Source organism: Eriocheir sinensis, chromosome 33, assembly GCF_024679095.1.
Source record: "Eriocheir sinensis breed Jianghai 21 chromosome 33, ASM2467909v1, whole genome shotgun sequence".
NCBI lineage: Eukaryota > Metazoa > Arthropoda > Malacostraca > Decapoda > Varunidae > Eriocheir > Eriocheir sinensis.
In genome coordinates, this window is record NC_066541.1 from 5,419,010 (window position 1) to 5,433,635 (window position 14,626).

Here is a 14,626-nt window from a genome sequence, read left to right on the forward strand (position 1 = left end):
CAGCTGCCAATATATTACATCATCGAGGCTCAGGCAATGTTACCAGATTACCGTACTCAGCTCCTTGTGCTTTCTGATTTCTGGCCCATAACTACTGCAAAAACATTAATCATTACCGGTTTTGACTGCAACTTTAATTGAATAGTGTTATTTGTCTGGGTACGACAGTTTTGGGTCTGAAAAAAAACTGATAGATGTAATGTTTATAGTACGATAGTTTGGCAACGCGGGGCTCACCGGCCGGTGTTGCGAGAAATACCTCCTCGCAGAGATAAGTCTTCGGATGTCCACTCCGCATGCGCACTGGGGAAAACACGGCAAGAAAACATTAATTTGCCTGGTTTTGTTCTAGTTTATCCACCTGTGATCTTTGTGATGGTTGATATTGCCCGCAAGAAAACAACACATCAGCAGACAACAGACCAAACAAGCAAGAACTGAGTGAACATCAACATGGGGTAATTCTATAAAATCTGCCCTATTTGTTTGTTTTAATGCCTTCTCTTGATTAAAAATGTTTCCCTGATGTTTATACCGTGTAGTGGAGCCGACACATGACAAGTAAACGATAGCGTTGAGTGAAATGTAGAAAAGTAAACAAGTTGGACCTCTCTGCGAACTATTTTGTGATTGCGAGCTAATTCCTAAAATCCCGGATCAGTCACCAACGTTACCAGACTGTCGTACTCGGCGTATTTTTTTGACGATTTCTGACCAAAAACTATCGAACCCACAAAGATAACGGTATGCATTTACGATTATCGTTAAAATCGGTAATTACTGATGCTTTTTTCTGCAATATTTATGGGAACATACCGGAACATACAATGTAATGCGTACGATAATCTGGTAACGGTGGCTCAGTGTAAACACAACCACGAGGGCGGCGCGTGGACTTCGAAATAGTGAACTTTTTTTATAAAATAATTAGTGTTTCGGTGGAAGACTGAGCTGCGTGGTGGTGCTACAGCGTATGAGAGTGATGGAAGACGTGCGCCAGCCACTACTTATCCCGCTTTACAAAGGAATAAGAAAGAAACGATACCTGTGTGGCTTTTCGTGTGGGTTTGTGAAGCTGAAAGTGAACACAAGTCACCACCATCACAGTCACTACCATCACCAGCACCACCACCATCACAGTCACTACCAGCACCACCACCACCACCATCACAGTCACTACCATCACCAGCACCACCACCACCACCATCACAGTCACCACCATCACCACCACAGTCACTATCATCACCATCACCACCACCATCACAGTCACCACCATCACCAGCACCAGCACCATCACCATCACAGTCACTACCATCACCATCACCACCACCACCACCATCACCAGCACCACCACCACCACCATCACAGTCACCACCATCACCAGCACCAGCACCATCACCACCACAGTCACCACCATCACCAGCACCACCACCATCACCACCACAGTCACTACCATCACCATCACCACCACCACCACCATCACAGTCACCACCATCACCACCACAGTCACTACCATCACCATCACCACCACCACCACCATCACAGTCACCACCATCACCAGCACCAGCACCATCACCACCACAGTCACTACCATCACCAGCACCACCACCACCACCACCATCACAGTCACTGCCATCACCAGCACCACCACCACCACCACCATCACAGTCACTACCATCACCAGCACCACCACCACCACCACCATCACAGTCACTACCATCACCATCACCACCACCACCACCATCACAGTCACCACCATCACCAGCACCAGCACCACCACCACCATCACAGTCACTACCATCACCATCACCACCACCACCACCATCACAGTCACTACCATCACCATCACCACCACCACCACCATCACAGTCACCACCATCACCAGCACCAGCACCACCACCACCATCACAGTCACTACCATCACCAGCACCAGCACCACCACCACCATCACAGTCACCACCATCACCAGCACCAGCACCACCACCACCATCACAGTCACCACCATCACCAGCACCACCACCACCATCACAGTCACTACCATCACCATCACCACCACCACCACCATCACAGTCACCACCATCACCAGCACCAGCACCACCACCACCATCACAGTCACTACCATCACCAGCACCACCACCACCACCACCATCACAGTCACTACCATCACCAGCACCACCACCACCACCACCATCACAGTCACTACCATCACCAGCACCACCACCATCACCATCACAGTCACTGCCATCACCAGCACCACCACCACCACCACCATCACAGTCACTGCCATCACCAGCACCACCACCATCACCATCACAGTCACTGCCATCACCATCACAGTCACTGCCATCACCAGCACCACCACCACCACCATCACAGTCACTGCCATCACCATCACAGTCACTGCCATCACCAGCACCACCACCATCACCATCACAGTCACTGCCATCACCATCACAGTCACTGCCATCACCAGCACCACCACCACCACCATCACAGTCACTACCATCACCAGCACCACCACCACCACCATCACAGTCACTACCATCACCAGCACCACCACCACCACCATCACAGTCACTACCATCACCAGCACCACCACCACCACCATCACAGTCACTACCATCACCACTACCACCACTACCCCACCATCACCACCACCACCACCATTACAATCACTACCATCACCACCACTACCCCATCACCACCAGCACCACCACCACCCCATCACCACCATCGCCAGCACCATCACCACCACCATCACAATCACTACCGTCACCACCACTACCACTACTCCACCATCTCCACCACCGCCAGCACCATCACCACTACCACGACCACCACCCCAAGATCCTTGCACCACCCCACCACCGCCGTCACCACCATCATCACCACCATCACCATCCATAAGTCGTTCCCATGTCTTCACACCTGGCCCAGCATTCTGTGGACTGTCGCCTACAGGCCAGAAGGTAAGTTAATGCCTCTAACATGTGTGAGAAGACGCGGCCATTTCAGCAGACGACAATGAACAGTTGAACACTGCGCGAACTTAACCCTTAAAGCCTTCCGTGAGCTAATGGTCACAGTTTTCAGTGCACACTTTAAGTAGCATCCGAATTTGGATATTATTTACGAAACCCTAGCCACCTCGGGCAAAGTTAATACTTACATCATGGATTTCGGTTTAAGATTCGTTTTAGGTCCGTGCCAGTATCTCAATACCTACCTTATGAAACATCAGTATCTCTTCATATATCTTTTCTACAAACCTTCAACAGTCATGGAAACGCTTTGAAAATCCAATTTAAGGACTTTTTTTACTCTTGAAAATAGGGGATAATGTTTACGACGGCCGCGACGGCCGCGGCGACGCTGCAGCCGGTGTTGCGAGAAATACCTCCTCGCTGAAATAAGTCACTTATACATGTGGTGGGGGGGGGGGGGTTCCCGGAGGGGGCTACGCCCCCCCCGGGTTAGAAAGGGGGGTCGAAAGAGTAGTTTAAATATGCTCCCCGACCTTAAACCCTCTGCGAGCTATTTAACGGCTGCGGCGGCTGCAGCGTTGCCGCGGCCGCCGCCAGAGGAGGCGACGCGCTTTCGTAAACTTTATCCCCTATTTTCAGGAGTAAAAAAAGTCCTTGAATTGGATTTTCAAAGCGTTTCCATGACTGTTGAAGGTTTGTAGAAAAGATATAAGAAGAGATAGTGATGTTTCATAAAGTAGATTATGAGATACTGGCACGGACCTATAACGAATCTTTACCTGGATTTTTTTTTTGGTCCCTGAATGCAGTGCAGTAACAAGTGACTTCCGGAAAGGAGAAAGAATCCAATTCAGGGACTATTTATTGTTGAAAGTAGGGGATAATAATTCACGAAAGCGTCGCCTCCTCTGGCGGCGGCCATGGCGTTGTGTTGCTAGAAATACCTCCTCGCAGAAATAAGTCGCACATACATAAGGGGGGGTCGAGAGGGGTGTTAGGTCATAAAGTTCGGTTGGGATAGTTTAAATATGCTCCCCCACCCTAAACCCTCTACGAGCTATTTTGCGGCTTCGTCGGCGGTACCGTCTCCGCGGCCGCCGCCAGAGGAGGCGACGCTTTCGTGAAATATTATCCCCTATTTTCAACAATAAATAGTCCTTGAATTGGATTCTTTCTCCTTTCAAGAAGTGCTCCGTATAAGAGAACTAGGTGTTCCAGTATTTACGTGGCAGACACCTCACTGAAAACTATATGCTATAACAGCTAATATGTGACACACTTCATAAAACTAATTTATCTATTCTAGATGATCATAAATTATGTATATATTATCCGTATAAGATTAGTGGTGTCTTGATAGTATATTTAATCCACTTCGGTGTATTGTGAAAATAGTGCCATGGCTATTATGGTTTTTGAGGACCAGGGTAGCTGTCAGCAACAATAGTAACAGTCGGGTCATGTTTGGTTCGTATGGTTTGGTCAAATGCTCCGCTGACTGTCACTCAGTCACCGTGGTTGTTATTATGGGGTAGCTTGCTCACCGTCAGTTAGTTGATCGTGAACTGTCAGAAGGATAACATTATATTCCTGATTCCTGTGCCGATATACCCAATAAAATGGCAACTTCCAGCTCACCTGACCACCCTACTGAACCGGGAACAGAAACAGAAACTGAATGAAAAGAGAAGTTTTTACAAACCATACTGATATGGGACGATAGCAAAGCATCACTACAACATCCATACTCAAGACAAGTATGCTTCACTTCTCAAAGAGGTGAAACTGCTGAGGAGGAATAAACAATGCGCTTTGCAAATTTTAAATATCTTTCTCAAATTTTCCCTCTATTTACTGTGGTGATTAGTTACATACAGTTTCGTCGTACAAAGCTGTTGCTGAAATTAGTTTCGACTATTATATTCAGTTAAAACTAGGTTTAACCTTTTCGATCTATTTCCCAAGATCCGTAAGTGAAACTAGTTATGTTTAGGTAATACTAGTTGTATGCTAGAACATTGGTTTTGACTAATTTAAACCAGTTCTCATTGATTCCGTATAACAGTAACACCTTATAATGTAAAAAATACAAATATGAAATTGATTTCAAGGATATACAGTTATACACTTATCTTAACATGACTGTTAATTAAAATGGCCATTAATAAAATAGATTTAGCAGGTGGAAAAAAAATCAGGCTTTAATGGGTTAACTGTTTCGCGGGAGCAGCTGGTGACTAAAACTTAAAAAGCACATCTCTTTTCCGGTTAAGACTCGTTTTATGCGGCGGAGTAGCCCAATGAGACGAACTATGAAAACACATGGGGGTCGAGAGGGCAAAGCTCCCCCCGATAGTAAGAGTGTGAACATTCCTATTGGATTTTAGCTGTGACTGGTGAGCCGTGGGTCTTGGCTGCCGCGGGACGCTATATGCACTCCGCCTTTTGCGGCCGCGTAGTTTCCCACTCACATTTCATCGGTATTTTCACACTTGTTTTGATCTTTACACTCTTTCTTATGGCTCTCCGGGAAGTTTGAAGATTACTAGAAGACATACATAACAACAAAAGAACAGTTGGTTTAAGTAGGACTTGAGATATAGACTCGTCCATAAAACGAATCTTTATCCTTTCACATACATAATACGTACTATTTTGTTTATTTACGTGGTTATGGGTTATTTATAATTGTGTTGTAACAGTGTGTGTGTGTGTGTGTGAGAGTGTGTGTGTGTGTGTGTGTGTGTGTAAATATTTATGAAGCATGTTCCTCCTGCTCGCGAAACGATAATGAGTTATCCGTCCGTAGTAAGATTCGGTTCACATTCGTTCAGCCGCCGACGCGCTCTGTTGAAATCAGTTTCCTTTCTGCTTCTGCTCGCAAAGAAACGTATTGGTGAGTGTTCTGTGACTTCGTATGTTCAGACCATATATATGGCTCCTTTTTTTTCAGAGGAGGACGAAGTAACCATCAAGGCCACGGTGTGCAGTCTTATAACTGTCGGTACCTGGATATTGTTATTTTTTGAAGTCGTTGATGGCTACCTACCGTCTCATTAAGGGTACCTGAAATGAACAGAACACATTTATATGACGACTGGTTACTTTTCATAACAAATATATAAATGACAACCAGAGGACGTGCATGCAGATAGTAACCTTCCTACGGTGTTTAATTTGTAGAGTGTGCACTCCCTCGTGTTGCTGGACCCAAGGACTCAACAAATAATAGAAGTAACATACTGTCAGTGTTAGCTAGTCATCGTAGTCTGCATCTCCCTATAATTTTGAAAGATGTATATTGGAATATCTCTCATAATCCATCTTTGTTTTCTTGATATAACGCTACGTAACAAACTACGTATAGTTAACTTCGATACATTCAGAGCCTATATATATATATATATATATATATATATATATATATATATATATATATATATATATATATATATATATATATATATATATATATATATATATATATATATATATATATATATATATATATATATATATATATATATATATTTATTTCTTATGAGGAAATAAACCAACGAATATAATTAAACTCTAGCTCTAAGGCGTTTGTGTGTGTGTGTGTGTGTGTGTGTGTGTGTGTGTGTGTGTGTGTGTGTGTGTGTGTGAGAGAGAGAGAGAGAGAGAGAGAGAGAGAGAGAGAGAGAGAGAGAGTACAGCTGCAGTCCTTAAATTACCTGTGAGTTCCAATACCTAGGGGTGCTGTGAAATGCTGTGTGTGTGTGTGTGTGTGTGTGTGTGTGTGTGTGTGTGTGTGTGTGTGTGTGTGTGTGTGTGTGTGTGTGTGTGTCACTGGCTGTACCTAACAACCCATACCGTCGCCTTGCACGCACTTTTATTGCATAGTTTTATTTCGCTTGCCCATATATGTGCATGTAGTGGGCGGAGAGAGAGAGAGAGAGAGAGAGAGAGAGAGAGAGAGAGAGAGAGAGAGAGAGAGAGATTGTGGCACCATTTTTTTCGTATATCAACCTCCGCTTTTTTTTTTTTTTTTTTTTTTTAAGAACGAAGGAATAAATAAACCAAAGAACTTCTAAAGAAACAGCAAACAAAGCCACAGCGATCAACAACATGAAAAGCGCTTAAAATAACAAATAATTCAAATAACCCCAAAATATAACCTCGTATCAGCTACTCCACAGTCCACCCTTAAAAATCCCTCGACACACGTAATCTGTATCTTCTTAGGGGTGACTCAATGCTTAGTAAAGGAAGTTCGCGTAATGCAAGCAAGGAGTTTTGGAATTAAAATCAAAGTTCAGCGAAGTTTATGAGCGACAGGAAGGCAGGGATAGGAGGGTTTGGTGAGTGCAGCAAAAGTTGAAGTCGTAATGTATTCAGAATGATTAATAAATAGGCAGACAAATAACGACCCCAACCTATTATTGTTGCTGTTATTATTATTATTATTATTATTATTATTATTATTATTATTATTATCTATTAGACATTGGTCAGGATCGCATACCTTTAATATGTTGCCCCTAACAGGATGATGTAAAGCATTGAATTCATTTGTGGCCTGAAAGAAAGTAAATGTGAAGATTACAACGTGGTTAAAATTAATTATTTATGGTTTGTTTTTATTTCTTTTATTTCGCTTTCTATTAAATATTCGTGTCGAGAGAGAGAGAGAGAGAGACTACCAGCGAAACTAAATTAACCCGAAGATTATATAGCCAATAATAAAAAATAAAAAATCTTCCCAGGTATAGGTCAAACTGCACCTGAGACACAGTGGCTAGTGTGATGAATGTATGGACGGCAGGGGCTTGACAGAGACATGACAGGGCCACTGGGCTGCCATACCTTGTCAGAATATATCAGAGGGGGCCAGAGAGAGGTGCAGAGGATAGGGAGGCAGGCGAAAGAGCGGTTGAAAAGGGTATGTGTAGGTGGGTAGAGGGAGGCTGTTATGTAGGTAGGTAGGAGAGAGAGAGAGAGAAGGGGAGTCATCCTTCATTTGTTACATGGACTAATAAAGGTTCAGACTTTGTATCTTTAGAGAAGGAGGAGGAGGAGGAAGGAGAAAGAAGAGGAAGAGAAGGAAAGAGAGGATGAAGAAAAGTAATACAACACCGCTCTCCCTCCTATTACGCTAATCGTTTTTCATTGCTCTTCCCGTTTTTAGTTTTTTCCCTGGCAGTGGTTTTGAAAGAGACACTGAATCGTTTTATATAGGGGACAGTGTTTAATATTTATTTTTTGTCGGTAAACCTTTTTTTATGGGCAAATCCTCTTCGATCCTTCCTTTTTTGAGGCGAGGATCTGTGGCTGTGTGTGTGTGTGTGTGTGTGTGTGTGTGTGTGTGTGTGTGTGTGTGTTTTGATCCTTGCTTGCTAAACTGCGTAATGACAGGAGGAGGAGGAGGAAAACGAGGATGAGGAGGAAAGGTATACAGGTGGTTAAAGCGTGATGGTAAAATAGGATCTTGAGGAGTATAAGGAGTAGGAGGAAGAAGAAAAGGAAGAGAATGAGTAGGCGGAGAGATTGCGTGAGGCTGGCAAATATCTTTCCACTAGTAATCTTCCTCCACAGATAACCCATTGCTCAGCCTCTGCCTATCCTCCTTTTCCTCCTCCTCCTCCTCCTCCTACGCCTCGATCTCCGCTACCCCCTACACTCCCTTCTCCACTTCCTCCGCCTCCACCTCCTCCTCCATCTTCTCCTCCTCCATCTCCTCCTCCTCCTCCTCCTCTTTTCTGGTGGTCCTACTGGCGTTTCCACTTCCTTTTTCCTACAAGCTGTCAATACAGAGAGAGAGAGAGAGAGAGAGAGAGAGAGAGAGAGAGAGAGAGATGGCCAGGGGAAATATCAAAATCATTTACGTAACGTTTTTATTGAAAGAACAGTGTGTGTGTGTGTGTGTGTGTGTGTGTGTGTGTGTGTGTGTGTGTGAAGGTTAGTGCAATACGTACATTTGTCAGTTTAAAGAGAAAATAAAAACACTGGCCGACACACACACACACACACACACACACACACACACACACACACACACACACACACACACACACACACACACACACGCGCGCGCGCGCGCACACTAGTTGAGTGCAGCATTTATCTCACGTCTGCCTCGAGCTGTCATTCACTTATTTCCTGCGTGTTATTTTCTCTCGTTTCTCATTTTTTCCTTCATTATTGTTTATGTAATTATTCTTTTTTCTGTTTTGCCAAAGATTTTTTTATTGCCTCTTATGTAATATTGTTTTTTATCCTTTTGTGGTGATGAATCCTTTTTTATTATAATGATGTTTCTTCTCTTGTGTCATTATGTATATTACTTTCTCTCTCTCTCTCTCTCTCTCTCTCTCTCTCTCTCTCTCTCTCTCTCTCTCTCTCTCTCTCTCTCTCTCTCTCTCTCTCTCTCTCTGTTTTTAGTCATTATATACATTTGTCTATATAGCTCATCTACGTATAATTCTATCTACTTCTGTTTTTTGCTCTTTTTTTTTCTATAAAAGTTATACACTTATATGCGTTAATTTTCCCTTTTCATTATCGTCATCAGTATCACCACTATCACCATCACTACCGTCACCACCATCATCACTAAATTTTACTTCACTACAGACGAGGATTTGTTTTACCATAGTAACAACCCATATGGTTGACAAGCCAAAATAAATGCGTAGCGTTAGAGCGTCGATATTATAAGTGTGCGATGATTTTTTTGGCGCCGGCTGTAGTGATGATGGTGGTGACGGTAGTGATGGTGATAGTGGTGATACTGATGATGATAATGAAAAAGGGAAATAAATGCATATAAGTGTAAATCTTTTATAGAAAAAAAGAAAAGAGCAAAAGACCGAAGTAGATAGAGAATTACATATATGAGCTATATAGACAAATGGAGAGAGAGAGAGAGAGAGAGAGAGAGAGAGAGAGAGAGAGAGAGAGAGAGAGAGAGAGAGAGAGAGAGAGAGAGAGAAGTAATGGCACAAGAGAAGAAATATAATTATAATAAAAAGGGAGTCATCACAAAAGTATATAAAACAATATTACATAAGAGAAAATTTATCATCATCCTTATCATATCACTGCACATCAATTTCCTCTCTACCACTGATTCGTAGCTTCTCAGTGGAGGAGTTGTTAGCGTGCCTAGCTGAGATTCCGCGAGTCCTGGGTTTGAAATCCGGCCCAGGTAGTCGACGTGCAGCTCACCCAACTACTCATTCGACAAAAGGGTATCTAGGGAAACCTGGGGAAGGTAAACTTTGGCAATCCAGGACTTCACACTGGCCCGTGTCCTGGGGTATTGGGTTCTTCCCACACCACACGCTCAAAGGGCCAATGCGACGGAGTTGAGCACCGCAGCATCATGCAGCTATTGCCTATGCACCCAACTTTACCTTTATCTTACTGATTCGAGTATTTAAGCATTGCACTCAGAACCCATTCGGCATCCCTATATCATTACTGTATTCGCCCAACTTCACCTTTCCCTTACTGTTTCGTATAGTAAGCATTGCATTCATAACTCCTTCACCAGCCCTATATCATTACAAGCAGTGTGTTTCCTGCCGTCTGGCTTTCACCTACTTTCTTTGTTGAGGCAGCGGCGGCCCGGGGTGCATAGTGGTGTGTCGCGGGCCGCGGCCCGTGAGTGTTGGTGCTGGTGCGTGACCTTTATACGGGGAATGAACCATGAAGCAGGGCTAGTTACATGTTGGTTACGTGAGGAAAACGACGTAGGACTAGTAGGACCGCGTGAAGCAATTGTGTGTGTGTGTGTGTGTGTGTGTGTGTGTGTGTGTGTGTGTGAGAGAGATTCACCTTGCATTGTAACTCTTGGAAAATAATAATTATGGCCACCGCATTCTCTCTCTCTCTCTCTCTCTCTCTCTCTCTCTCTCTCTCTCTCTCTCTCTCTCTCTCTCTCTCTCTCTCTCTCTCTCTCTCTCTCTCTCTCCTTCAGTTTTTCGTCGCATTTTCTCCCCGTTTCCTCCCCACCGCCTCGCTCCTATCCGGCTTTCACCATGGGGAAGAAGGTTATAGGGAGTAGGAAGAGGAGGAAGAACGAGGTTGAGAATGGGTAGGGGAGACAGGAGGAAAAATAAGGTGAAAAGTGAAAGTCAGGAAAGGGTGCAGGAGGGGAAATATTGAGCAAGAGAGAGAGAGAGAGAGAGAGAGAGAGAGAGAGAGAGAGAGAGATTGTGTATCTGTGTGTGTGGTGGAAATGTCACCTCCTTGGAAGTATTACCTAAGGTGTTATGTCACTGGCTCACGTGTTTTTCCCTTGTAATTGCCTACGTGGCTCTTGAACAAAAAAATATATTATTGTCTATTACGTTTTGTGTTTGTTTATTGTTTTTATTTGTACGTATCTTTTTTTTTTTTATGTGCAAACCCTCCCTCTCTCTGTCTGTACTTTTTTCATGTCTTTTTTTTTATTGTCTACGTACTTATTTTTGTTTATTCTTTTTATGCAAATCCTTTTTGTCTGTCTATACCTTTTTCTTTGTCATTTTTTCTTATATTTTTCCTTGTGTATATTTGTTTATCAACTGTTTATGTACTTATTTGTATCTATTTTTGATGTGAAAACTTTCTCTTGCGTTGTTTTCATTTTTTTTTTTTATCATGTATTGTCTATGTGCTTATTTTTATTTATTCATTTTTTTATGTGCAAACCTTTTCCATATTTTTTCTTCTTCGTTAAAAGTCAAAGCAAAATTCTTTCCATCACTCACAAACACATTCTTGACCTTCAGAAGACATTGCGCACTTGTTGTGGAGCCGGACAGGTGAACAGGGGTGGGGGGACGGGGGGTGAGGGGGGTGAAGGGAGAAAGTCAGCAATGAAAGGACGAAGAGGGTGAGGGAGAGGAAAGACAATGTTTGAGGAAGGGATGGAGAGACAGGAAGGGAGATGGGAAGGTATGGAGACAGGAAGGAATGAAGGTAGGTGAAGAGGAGGAGGAGGAGGAGGAGGAGGAGGAATACATAGGACTACATAGGAAGAACAGACACTAGAAGACCTATCGGTCTATGGCGAGGGTGTATGTTTACTACCGCTACTACTAGTAATCTACGTGTGGTAGGACAAGACAGAAAAGATGAAGGAGGAGGAGGAAGGGGCGAAGAGAAGAAGGGGAGAGAAATGAAAGGCAGAAGAGCAGGGAGATTGAGAGGTTGATGGGAAGGGTGGTAGCAAAGGGATGGGAAGAGGAAAAGTAGAGGAGGGATGAAGAAAGGGAGGGAAGGGACGAAGGTAGCGATGAAGGGAGAGGGATGGTAAGGAAATGCCAAGGAAGGAAAGTGTGAGTAGGAAGGATGGAGGGAGATAAAGAATAAAGGAAGTGGAAGCGGGAGAGAACAGGTTTATGAAGAGTTGGATAAGGAAGAAAAGGGAGGGAAGGAGTGAGGAAGAAAGAAAGGAAGGAAGGAAGGTAGGAGGAAGAAATGCAGAGAAGGAACGTATAATTGCGATAAAATTATATAAAACTCAGAGAAGGGAAGAAGAAAGGAGGAGGAAAAGGAGGAGGTGGTGGAGGAGGAGACTGGGTTTTCCAAGAGGCAGTGGTGGGCTTCCCAGATAACGGTGGTCACTGTGGTGGCGGAGGTGGTGGTGGTGATGATGATGATGGTAATGATGGTGATGAAAACGGTGAAGAGTGCAGATATTGGAAGTGGTGATGGGGTTACTTTAGTGGCAGTAGTGGTGGTGATAGAAGAAATGATGGTGATGATGATGGTGATGGTGAAAGGAAGCAAATGATGATGATGGGTACCGTGGAGGGAAAGATGGTGATGGAGGTAGTAGAGACAACGGTAGTGGTGATAGTGATGTTGACAGGGGACGAGAAAAAAGTGAAGATGGTGAAGACAACAGCAACAATGATAATGGTGATGATACTTGTGATGATGGTGATTATAGTGGTGATGACGATAATGATGGTGATGGTGGTGGTAATTATGATGATGACAGTGATAATAATAAGAATGATAGTGATGATAATGATGGCGGTGGGGGCGGATGGTGATGACACAGTAGGAAGGTGATTTATTTCTACCTTTTTTTCTCGTCTTTTTTGCCATTAATGAGTGATAGATCCGTTTTTTCTTCGTTATTAATCAAGGAAGGTAAAAAAAAAAGCAACACAGATGCCTCTAATTTCCTCCCTGAGCACGCCGGGAACAATAAAGGAGGAGGAGGAGGAGGAGGAGGAGGAGGAGGGTGGATACCTAAACGATGAATGAGAATAAGAAGTAAAGGGAGAAAAGGGAGACGTAGTGAAAGAGGAGAAGGAGGAGGAGAAGTGGAATACAAAAAAAGATGAGTGAGAATAAGGGAGAATAAGGGAGGGAAAGTAAAGGAAGAAAAGGAAGATATAACGAATTAAGAGGAAGAGGAGGAGGAGGGAAACAGGTCTAGGAGGTAGAGAACTAAAAGACGGAAGGGAAGAAAGGAAAGTAGGAAAGAAAGGAAGAAGGAGGAGGAGGAAAATGGAAAACAAGAGAGAACGAAAAAGGAAATAAAAGATAAATAAGAACAAAAAGTAGTTTGGAAAAGTAAGTAGAAGAAGGTGAAGGAGAGAAGAGAGAACGGGTAAACGGAGAGAGGAAAAAGAGAAGGAGGAGGACCTATGCTCATTTAAGTGTTGAAGTTTGGCTGTTTACATTTCTCATTCTTCTCTTTCTCTCTTTCTTTTCTTTTCTCTTCCCTTTTTTTCTCTCTTGTCCTCGTCTTTTCTTCCCTCTTGCCTTAATTTGTTTTCTTTTTTTTTTCTAATTTCATTCTCCTACTCTCTCTCTCTCTCTCTCTCTCTCTCTCTCTCTCTCTCTCTCTCTCTCTCTCTCTCTCTCTCTCTCTCTCTCTCTCTCTATCTATCTATCTATCTATCTATCTATCTATTTATCTATCTTTCAGTAAGTAGTTTTCACACCTGTTATCAAGTCTTAGCGTTTACCTGTGAATAAGATAAAAAACACAATTACATTCTGCCTGATCGTGTGTGTGTGTGTGTGTGTGTGTGTGTGTGTGTGTGTGTGTGTGTGTGTGTGTGTGTATTCAGCTCAGTACTTATATAGCCGGGTCTTCGGGGTCAGAGTCAGTGTTAGCCCGACGCTCCCGCTGGTTGGATAGGTCTGGTCTGGACGCCTTACCTACCTGCTCCCACCTGTCTGTCCGCGTGCCTGTATATGTGTGTGCGCGTGTATACGTGTAGCGCTCAGGTGGTACGCCTTCAAACGGATCCTGTGTATAACCAAGTATGTACGCGTATTAGTTGTGTTTTGTGTGTGTGTGTGTGTGTGTGTGTGTGTGTGTGAGAGAGAGAGAGAGAGAGAGAGTATTGTGTTCCTAGTTTGTTTTCCATCCTAGAGGTCTCCATTGTGTATTGTGATTTGCTTCTACAATGCAACACACGTGGTATGCTGATGGTTGAAAGTGGTGAAGCAGGAACCACTTTTATTCTGGCAAATGTATTTTGTTTAACGGGAGGACACATCTGTAACGAAAATGAAAACTTTTTGTATAAAAAAAAGAACATCTGAAGGTGGAATATTTGTTTTTTGTCTGGTAACTGTCTGGTATGAAAAGGTACATCTTGAGTATATAAAAAAAAATGAGCGACTGATGTCAAATTTTATAT

General features: G+C 43.4%; 1 protein-coding gene across 6 annotated transcripts in view; it reads left to right on the forward strand.

Moving 5' to 3' along the window:
- Nucleotides 1-2,879: 2,879 nt before the first annotated feature.
- LOC127006615 (nitric oxide synthase-like protein) overlaps nucleotides 2,880-14,626 on the forward strand; it is a 173,529-nt gene continuing 161,782 nt past the window's right edge. For 5 of the 6 annotated variants that reach the window (XM_050876717.1, XM_050876722.1, XM_050876718.1 and 2 more), the window contains exon 1: nucleotides 14,092-14,243. Coding sequence is in view for 2 of the 6 variants with exons in the window: in XM_050876715.1 (XP_050732672.1) it covers nucleotides 14,175-14,243 (69 nt within the window). In the remaining 4 variants the exon portion in view is untranslated. Of the gene's footprint in view, nucleotides 2,970-14,091; nucleotides 14,244-14,626 lie in introns of those variants that run through there. The other variant, XM_050876720.1, reaches the window with a different exon arrangement.